Source organism: Teleopsis dalmanni, chromosome 1 (assembly GCF_002237135.1).
Source record: "Teleopsis dalmanni isolate 2A chromosome 1, ASM223713v2, whole genome shotgun sequence".
NCBI classification, from domain to species: domain Eukaryota; kingdom Metazoa; phylum Arthropoda; class Insecta; order Diptera; family Diopsidae; genus Teleopsis; species Teleopsis dalmanni.
Genome location: NC_051846.1, coordinates 105,799,043 through 105,809,919, shown reverse-complemented (window position 1 = coordinate 105,809,919; position 10,877 = coordinate 105,799,043). Strand labels below are relative to the sequence as shown.

At 36.6% G+C, this 10,877-nt stretch overlaps 1 protein-coding gene across 1 annotated transcript; it reads left to right on the top strand.

Annotated features, from left to right (window-relative positions):
• Positions 1 to 9,331: 9,331 nt before the first annotated feature.
• LOC119664815 (uncharacterized protein K02A2.6-like) lies at positions 9,332 to 9,661 on the top strand. Its single transcript, XM_038074208.1, has one exon. It carries the CDS (start codon positions 9,332 to 9,334, stop codon positions 9,659 to 9,661), a length of 330 nt encoding a protein of 109 aa, XP_037930136.1.
• Positions 9,662 to 10,877: the final 1,216 nt, after the last annotated feature.

Sequence of the window (10,877 nt, the reverse complement as noted above, 5' to 3'; positions counted from 1 at the left end):
ATCTCTTATATCGCGATACATCCCATGCCAATAATAGTTTGCCGCAACACGAACAATTGTTTCCTGATTACCTAGGAGCCCCGCTGTGACATTAGTATGGCATTCCTTCAGAACTTGATGGCGCAAATCACGTGGTACGCACAGTTTCCAGCACGGTTGGCCTTCGTTACTAAAATTGTTTGGGATCCGACGATATAACTGCTCACTTTCAATGATGTAATAAGACTTAACAGTCATCCACAGTATCGATCATTTTCATTACTCGCGTCTACCTGAGCAAGTGTGGGTTGCGGTTGTCGAGACAGTGCATCAGCAATTACGTTATATTTCCCCTTTCGGTATTGTACTTCGTAATGATACTGCCGCAGTTCTATGGCCCACCTTGCAATTCTACTATCCCTCTAAATACTGCTTCATCTTACGTACGCCCCAGACTTTTGCCAGACATTCTTTCTCAGTGGTTGAATAGTTCTTCTCTGCTGGATTTAGAGTACGACTTGCATATGCGATAACCTTTTCCTCTCCTGATATTGTCTGCGTTAATATCGCTCCTAGCCCAAAGTCACTGGCATCGGTTTGTAATATGAACTGTTCGTTGAAATTCGGACATGCTAAGACGGGAGCACTCGTTAGTTTCTCTTCACTCGTTAGTGAAATTTAACGAGACTGGACTCAAATTGGTCTTTGAGAATTGACCAAATTTGACAACATTTTCCCCTATACAAAACGTACTTGATGCTGTATTCAAAAAGTCCATCCCCAAAACAATATCATGAACCATTCCATCCAATACTAACAAACTCATCTGGTATTCATCTCTTCCCATTTGCAAGCACGTATCAATGATGTTATTCACATGCCGTGGTGAGCCATCAGCGAGCCGGACTACTACGTTTACGTTAGTGATGTTACCTGTAAGACATGATACTACTTTCGGACGAACAAAGCTTTTACTTGCACCTGTGTTAATCATGGTTGTGAGTGCTCGACCTTGGATGCTTATTTGTGCAAAGAGTCGATTATGTTCAATTACAAAGGGTGTTGTGCTGGTGCTGGATTTACGGCCACGTCTCGCCTTTCTGAAAGACGCGACCTTTGCGCGTTTCCCGATTGTTTGCGACAGCAGTCAATAGTTCGAACCTCACGACTCCCACACTGCCAGCAGAATAAAACTCTAGGATTTCGACACATGCGCGCTAGGTGTCCAGATTGACCACATCGAAAACATGCCGTTGTTAGATTAATAAGCTCCATGGCAGCAATTGTCAATGGTTTGACTCGTCGTTCCATCAACATCGGTGTATCTTTCGGTTTAGAATTTCTTTGTTAGTTTTTTAAGGATTAAAAATCGCTAGTTAACGAGATTAGCTCGCCCAAAGTGTTAAACTCTCTACGTTTGACATACATTTTGTACTCAACCAAACTGTTCCTATAGAATCGCTCAAATTTCTTGTCTGCACTTAGTTTTAGATGTCTCATTAATTTTTGTAACTCCAACACATACTTCTTAAACGGCTCTCCTGGTTTCTGTAGTCTATTTCTTAGTTCATCCTCCAACCGCTCGAAATACAGATGTGGTATGAAAAACTTGAGGAAATCCATTTTAAATGCTTCCGAGTGAATCCAATCTCTTTTGTTGTGTCTAAACCATACCACTGCGTTTCCTTTGAGTAATTCCGGCATTGTACGGAGCAACAAGTTCATTGGTATTGCATAAACGTCCGCTAATTCCTCCACTCACTCTATGAACGCCAAGGGGTCGCCGTCGTCATCGTACCGGAACGCCCATTTTCTGATCTGGTCAATGACGCTTGCCAGTGTGTTCCTCTGTGGAAGATACGAGTGTAAGTCATACTGTGGATGTGAATGTAATTGCCTTGTCGATGCTTCATTGACCATGATATGTCGCTCTGATATTTCACTGTATTCTCTGTCGCTTCTCCTATCGAACGTTTGGTGTACTGCCGCAGGCTATTGACTATGAGGCACGTGTAAAGTATATGCAGGATCTTGACTTGGTGATGCTAAAACTGTTGTCTTGGTTTCTTCAGTATTTTTATCCATGTTTAGTTCTTCACTGGAGCTCTTGCAATCTTTGCTTTCCAATTCGTTTAACCGAATAACTACTATAGGTGCATGTTCTCCCTGTGCTACGAAGTTGGTTAATCCCTTTCGCAAGTCTTCGACTGTACCAGTTGTATCCAGGCCGCACTCTTCGAGTTATCCAACGAAATCGTCTTTTCGTGAATACCGGATCCACGTTCTTCCCATGCTAGTTATGTATATATATTACCTTGTTATTGACGTCAGAACAGTTGTTATTTAAATCGTGAAGTGTTGGTAACAGGGTCCCTGCTCGGGCGCCACTTGTAATGAACCTTTTCTGGCGGTTCGTTTAGAGCTGGGATAACTCAGTCTTGTCCAAGGTCCTCACAAGAAATTTGTTTTATCTTTTACCCTGTCACTTCCGTTGAATTCTGAAGGACTGAATTGGAGGTAAACTAAACCGTTCTATACAGCTGAACCCCTCTCGATACTCGACATGATATAATACAATCACACGTGACTGTTAAAGCTACGTGTGTTGTATTACAGGCCGTAGACAACACGCCCTTCCCTGTACACTGTTAAAGCATCCAGGGGTCGGAGACGTTAGGTTACTGTTAAAAGCCACCTACAGTTTCCGACACTATGGTATAGACACTCGTAACTGTTAAAGCTACGTGTGTTATACCCCGTGCGACCTAAGTTCAGTAACTGTTAAAGCCCTGAATCTTGCTCACCTTTTCAACCCCTAGTTCAATCCTTCTTATCCTCTTAACCACTCGCCGCCTATGAGTATTTATCTGTATCTGTGTGAATTAACGGTCAAACGCCTTTGCACACGAAATATTGTGAACCAACAAAAATTATAATCAATGCATTTAATTTTAAATGATATTCCTTCTATATAAGTAATTTTTCGACAGTGTCCAATGGTATTTGTTTTCTTTGGTATTTTTTTATTTCTTAAAAAAAAATCTCTTTATTACAATTTAATTTCATCTAATTTACAAACGATATTTTAACTTCTGTCTCATTGATATTTAAATTCTTTTGTAAAATTAATTTATTTTAATGTTTGCATTCAAGAAGTTTTCTTTTAACAATCTTATATTCAATGTATTTAATTTTATATTTTAAACAGTTTGTAAAAAAAAAATATTTAAGTTTTCTTTTATATTCAAAAAAAACTAGAATTTTTTATTAGCTTAGTTTGTACAATTGATTATTCTTTTGTACAATTTTAATTTATTTTAATTTTAATATACATTTAAGTAATTTTCTTTTAACAATTTTTTTTATTCAATGTATTAAATTTTTATATTTTAAACAGTTGGTAAAAAATATTTAAGTTTTCTTTTAGATTCAAAATCTAGAATTTTTGTTAGCTTAGTTAGGACAATTTAGTATTCTTTTGTACAATTTAGTTTATTTCAATACTTGCATTTAAATAATTTTCTTTTAACAATTTATTTATTCAATGTATTTAATTTTTATATTTTTAAACAGTTTGTAAAAATATTTAAGTTTTCTTTTGTATTCAACATCTAGAATTTTTATTAGCTTAACATAGTTGGTCACCGTCAGTTACACTTAAATAATTTTCAAAAAGAAAAATCCAGTAATCACTTGTTCACCTTCGCTGTCGAACTCGATAGTCTTCAAATAAATCTATATCACCGCGTAGAACCAAACAACACAAGAGAGCTTCCTCCTGGTGCACGCACTTTTATATCGTCAACGATCAACAGTATCAGCTGTAACTACGTTAGAGTTCAACGACCGTTGATCGAAGCTCGTTAGCTGGTCCCACTGCAATGCACCAGTTAAAGTCCCGCTTTACGGCGAATTCTATCTCCTATTCATGTGGAAGGTATGAGTTGTTTTTGACTAAGCTTTGCTTTCGTTCCACACCTTTCCGCAAAAGCTTTCTTAGTTTGACAGGTCTCTTTATTAATATCTTGTTTTGATCTTATTTGTTTTTTCCAATAAAATGTTATGCCGGTCAACGTGTTTATTTAAGTGACAGTGAAAAATTATTTTAAAATTAATTTAAAATTATTTCATATTCAATAAAGTTCCAGCAACATAAATATTCAAAACGATAGTTTAAGGTGTGTATAATATTTTTTCAATATGTTAGTTTACACCATATCAAATTTTGTTTCATATAATTTCAGAGTTTGTCCAGTTACGTTGTTGGTGGCAGAGGATTGCGGTGAGTTGGATTGTTAATGTTTTTATCACTACTTAACAAATTTCATTTATTTTTAATACTGGAATCTTCGAGTTAATCAATTCAAGTGAGTAATGCCTGTTGAGCGTTATGTGACTATACCCACGACGTTGGAGCAATCAAATTTTTAATAAATAAAAATTTGGTTGTTACAAACAGACCAGGGAACACAATTCGAAGCAGATCTGTTCCGAACTTTGACTGACCTGTTAGTAACCAAACGAATCCGCACTACGCCTTATCATCCAGCAGCGAATGGCATGGTTGAGACGTTCCACCGTACGCTAAAAGCAGTACTAATGACAAGACCGAAACATACATGGCTCCAATTACTCCCATCAGTTCTTTTAGGTTTACGAGTATCAATGAATGAAGACATAGTAGCATCTGCTGCAGAGATGATTTATGGTATCAACCTCCGTCTGCCTGGAGAATTATTTGAACATAATACCCAATCAACTTCGTCAACCCCTTCACAATCCTCCGGCTATCTTCTAAGGGGGGAATACTGTGACGGATATGGCAACCACAGATAATTATTAAGACACGGAAAGCACGATGGCAACGTTGTAATTTCACACGCAAAAATCATATAAAAGCAGAACACAAGTAAGCATTACTCTCTTTTGCATTCGAGCTGTCAGCGAACAAGGACACAAGAAGTTATAGTGGAACAAGTAAACCACATATATATTATATTAAAATAACTTTTAAGTAACATACCGCATTTACATCGGTAACACACGGAATACATCTGAAATTATTATTACAATTAACAAAAAAATAAAGAAATGTATTTATATAAAGGAAGAACATACACACCTTATTTATTCACTATTTATATATATTATTTATTGCAGTTTCTCTTGTTTGTTTTATTAATTTTTTTTTTTATTATTTATTAAATAAATATAAATTTTATATTTTATTATAATAACTATTACTGGCACTATATAAAAAACGCGCTTGTATTCAAGACAAGAAACTTCAAAGCATGAAAGCTTTGGTTGAATTAAATACAAAGCACGGCGAATTCAAGAACACACGAAAACACAAAGCACAGAAATTACACCTAGGCGAACAACATCAACAAATGACAACAATTATCAAAAATACATACGGCAAATGTACCGATGCGCTACAGGAAAAGCTTCGGTCGTTTGAGTATAAATAAGCGCGCATTGTACAAGCAAGGGCACATGTTGGGAAACTCTCAAAGGTAGTAATACGTCTTTGTGAAGCAAGTCAGTAGAACTATAACGTCAGGGTAGTACATACGTCTTGACTAGTAGTTTTGTATAACGTCAAGGTAGTACATACGTCTTGACTAGTAGTCTTGTATAGCGTCAAGGTAATACATACGTCTTGACTAGTAGTCTTGTATAGCGCCAAGGTAGTACATACGTCGTGACTAGTAGTCTTGTATAGCGTCAAGGTAGTATATACGTCTTGACTAGTAGGTATTCTGGTATAACGTCAAGCCAACGACTTTTTGTCCTACCCTAAGGATTCGCCAGAGAAATGTGATGTGTTTGTGAACATAAATACAACGCCTAGACAACGGCTAAGTGTACCTCAGCATCATCAGCGACAAAAAGTGTTTCGTTACAAACAACAATCGGAACAATTATTGAAGCACGATTATTCCCAATAATCGTAGTCATCAAAATAGCAAACTAGCATTATATTATAATTATATTAGATTGTAAATTTTATTTTAAATTCTCCTAAATAAATAATTGAATTACTAGATCACATTGTCTTTGACTTCCAAAATAAAAATTTTATTGCAACGACTCATGGACAATGGCTAAGTATACCTCAGCATCATCAGCGACAAAAAGTGTGTCGTTACTGTGCAGGTGGGTTTTTTATTTGTTACAATTGTAAAACTTGAAAATTAAATAAAATGTATTCCTAATCATTTAATATTAAATTGAAAATTAAATAAAGTGTACTCATAATCAAAAATTGGTTCTTCGAGCCGGATTATGTTTGAATCATATAGTATTTAAACCCTATTTTGTTATGGCAAAATAACCCTAAGCCCTAACCTCTATTTTTTGAAGAGGTTAGGGCACGTGCGTGGACGCCTTAAGGGCACAATTACTCGAGCACTTGCTTACGCAACCAGTCCTCCAAAAAAAGTGTCCTACGATGAAATCGTAACTAGGACTGACAAACTAGAAGATATTTGGCAGTAGGTTTTAGGTCAACGGATGAGACGTACGCGTTTCGAAATGTTCCTGACTACGTCGACCCTGATTCCGATTTCGCTGCATATGAGGAGAAGTACATGTCCACTCAAAGTTGCATGCTTGCGTTAAAACGTGGCCTTACACTAAATGTGCGACCTAAAGATGATGATGATATCATGAATAAGCTAGTGGAACACCAAGCATCATTTTTAAAACAAATTTCATCCACTTCTAATGTTTCATCATTTCAGGGAAATGAGTTACCTAAAATTAAAATTCCGCACTTCTCAGGAAAATATACAGATTGGTCAACATTTAGAGATTTATTCACTAGCTTTATTGACTCAAAGCAGAATCTTTTTTTATGAAAAAATTTTACTACTTGAAATCTCTATTGAAGGATGAAGCTGCTACTCTAATCAAACATATTTCAGTTACGGAAGCTGCTTACAGTACAGCGTGGACACGTCTACTGGAGCGTTTTGATCACCCTAAGCACATCGTCACGGCATTTATTGAAAACTTTATGGTGCTTCCATCAACATCGCAGGAAATTGTACAATTTTGAAGAGAATTTCTGATGGTGTAAACGAAACAATAAGGGGCCTCGACGCAGTAGGCCAAACCAATCGTGATTGTTGGCTTATCCATTTGTTATTATCGAAGGTTGACCCTGAATCTCCTCACAAATGGATACATGAAAGTCGAGGGGATGCTTCGCCAACATTCTCTGAATTTTTTGAATTTTTGGATTCTCGCTGTGAAGAATTAGAGTTGACCCAGTGTAAATCTAATTTAAATTTAAAACCTCAGGACGAATAAAATCATCTCTCGTTTCTGTCGACAAAGGGTTACAAAAATGTGTCAAATATAATTCAACTGAGCACAGTATACCTAAACGTAATGCATTTCTGTCGATATCTATCGATGAGCTCCGCGATTTTGTGAAAAGTCACTCGCTTTGTTTCAATTGTCTCAGATCGGGACATTCATCATACATATGTAATTCCAAATTTCGATGTAGAGAATGCCATAAGTGCCACTACATTCTTGTACACAAGTTGCAGGTTGATTCGCCAACAGCAATTCTTACGTCACAAATCAATACTCTTACTGTGGAGCAACTCAAAGACTTGAATATTGCAGATCCATTTTTTAATCCTTCATCACCGATTGATATTTTGCTTGGTTGTTATAATCTAGTATGTTTTGCATTAGTTTAAGCAATCTTAAATAATGAAATGTAAACAAAAATTTAGTTAAATATAAACTCGGTCATATTTACATCAGTTGGCGACGAGGATAAAAAGCTGCAATTATTCAATCGCTTTCACGCTTATTTCGTATTTCGATATTTAATATACAATCATGCCGGGCGAAAGTGAAATTTATTAGCAATTGCTTAAAGAACAACATGAGTTCTCAAAAAATTTGCTGAAACAACAACGTGAATGGATGGACTCAATGTTCTAAAAACAAGGTACTGCCGGTGTATCTGAAAGAAATCACAACATTATTCCAGTATTTCACAAATTTTCGAAAGAACAGCAAACCTGGGAATCGTACTTAGAGCAACTTAACCAACATTTTTTAGCATATTCAGTCCAGTGCATTTAAAAATAAAAATCATTTTTCTTGTCTTGGATTGGCACAGAAAATTTTGAGCAGCTAAAAAATGTTTTCGGTGACATGAAATTACAAGAACAATCGTTCAAAATTTTAACGGAAAAGATAACGGATCATTTCCAATCGAAACGACATGTGGTTGCTGCACGTTACGATTTTTTCAAAAGGGAAATGAAGATACATCAATCATACAGAGAATGCGTAGCCGATCTCCGCGGATTGGCAAGAGTGTGTAACTTTTCGTGCTCAGCCCAGAATTGTTTGCACAATTTCGTGGATGATATGATTCGTGACCAAATTATTATACGTACACCGCACCTTGCTGTGCGCACGGCTGCGTTCCAAAAGCCCCAGCCGACACTTGCTGATGTTTTGCAGATTGCAGAATTGTACGAAACAACCACTAAAACGGTGGCAACAATTAAAGAACAAACGATCGAAAACTCAATGCCTGTTAATTCAGTTGGTACAATTATAAAAAAACCGAGTGTTTTCAACAATAACAATAATAAAGTAAAATTCAAATCATGTTCTGGCTGTGGAAACTCTCATGCAAGAGAAAACTGTCAATTTAGAAATGCTGTATGCAGTAGATGTAGCAAAATTGGACATATTGCGCCAGTGTGCATGTCAAAACAAAACAAGAACAACAAACGTAATTCAGGTGATGAAAACAAGAAGAAAGATTACCGTCGTAAAAGTTACAACATTGGTACTGTTGAAACAATTAACAGTTTAACAGGTATTGTAAAAACTGAAACCAATAAGAATTACATTGACTTGGAAATTTGTAATAAAATTGTGTCTTTCCAAATGGATTCTGGTGCAACAGTTTCTCTAATATATAAGCGAACATTCAAAACTCTAAATTGCCCAAAGCTGCGAAATTGTACAAAAACTTTATTTGGTTTTGGCAAAAATGAAATTCCAGTGCTTGGTGAACTTTGCGTAGATATCAAATGTGGCGGAAAAGAAAGGGAAGTGGTAATCGATGTCGTGGATGCCGAAAACTGTAACAATTTATTCGGTTTCGATTTATTCAAAGAATTCGGGTTTGAGATTCAGCAAATTTGTAAGTGAATCACACAGAATTAGCGAGCTGTGTAAGAAATATGGTAATATTTTTGAACCAGCTCTTGGCACAATAAAAAACTTTAAGGTCAGTATTTTTTTAAAGCCAAATGCACATCCGAAATTTTACAAAAGCCGACAAATTCCATTTTCGCAAATGTCACTTTTCAAGAAAGAAGTCGATCGATTGACAAATGCGGGTATTTGGAAACCTGTGAAGTTTTCCCAATGGGCTTCGCCTATTGTACTAGCGTCAAAAGCTGATGGTTCCATAAGAATTTGTGGGGATCTTAAACAAGCAGTCAATGCGCAAATTGACATTGAACAATATATTTTGCCCATACATGAAAGTCTTTTCCATAAAATTCATTGCGGTCAACATTTTACAAAAATCGACCTTAAGGATGCGTATTTACAAATGGAACTCGACGATGAAGCCAAAACAATAATAGTTGTCAACACTCCGCTTGGATTATTCCAATACTAACGTTTACCGTTTGGAGGTGCAAGCTTTCCGGCTATATTCCAAAGATATCTTGAGCAGTTACTTCAAGGCGTAGAAGGTTGTGGAAATGATCTCGATGACATCATCATCTCCGCACCTACATTTCAACGACACATCAACCGCATTGAACAAGTGTTTCGTATTTTGCAACAAAATGGTATCAGGTGCAAGTAAGAAAAATGTTTCTTTCTACGATATAAAATCGAATATTTCGGGCGTCAAATTAGTGCAAAAGGTGTATTGCCAGATGAGCCAGGACTAAAAGCAGTCAAAAACCTGCAGTCTCCTAAAGATCTAAACCAAGCAGAAGCATGCATGGGTAAGGCAAACTGCTACCATAATTTTAAACCTAATTTTTCGCAATTATCCGCGCCAATGAACATGCTGCGTTGGAAAAATGTAAAATTCACATGGGGTACAGCACAACAACAAGCATTTATAGTTCTTAAAACGCATATTCTCAATTCAGCGCAATTAGCAGATTATCAGGAACACTTACCTTTGGTTCTAGCTACAGATGCGTCCTCCTATGGCATAGGAATCGTGCTCTTGCATACGTACGTTGACGGTACAGAAAGGCCTATTGCTTTTGCATCTAAAACTCTCGATAGATAGAGAAGGAAGGGCTAGCTATCGTTTTTGGAGTCAAGCGTTTCCATCAATATTTATACGGAAGAAAATTCACCTTGGTTACTGACCACAAACCTCTTGTTAATATTTTTAATCCAACTCATCAGTTGCCGTCGATGACTTCACATCGTTTATAGCGATGGGCTATTACACTAATGGCTTATCAGTATGATGTTCGGTATCCTAAACTACTGAACATGGAAAAGCCGATGTTTTATCTCGTTTACCCGTTGGTGAAGATAAAACTTTTGATCACGAAGAATCCTGTTTCAACATCAATGAACTTAACACACCTATCGACGCTGAAATAATTCGTCAGCATGCCAAAAATGACCCAATTCTTCGCCGAGTTTATTTTCTCATTACAAACGGTTGGCCTGAAAAGCTAATACCAGAAACAATCGTAAGTGACAATGATCCGCAATTTACAGCTGGAGCATTCAAACATTTTTGCTCAAAACTTGGCATCAAACGTATAACAACAGCGCCGTTTCATCCAGCCTCAAACGGGTTAGCCGAACAATTCGTCAGATCTTTTAAAACTGCTGTTAAGAAAAACATTGACGAT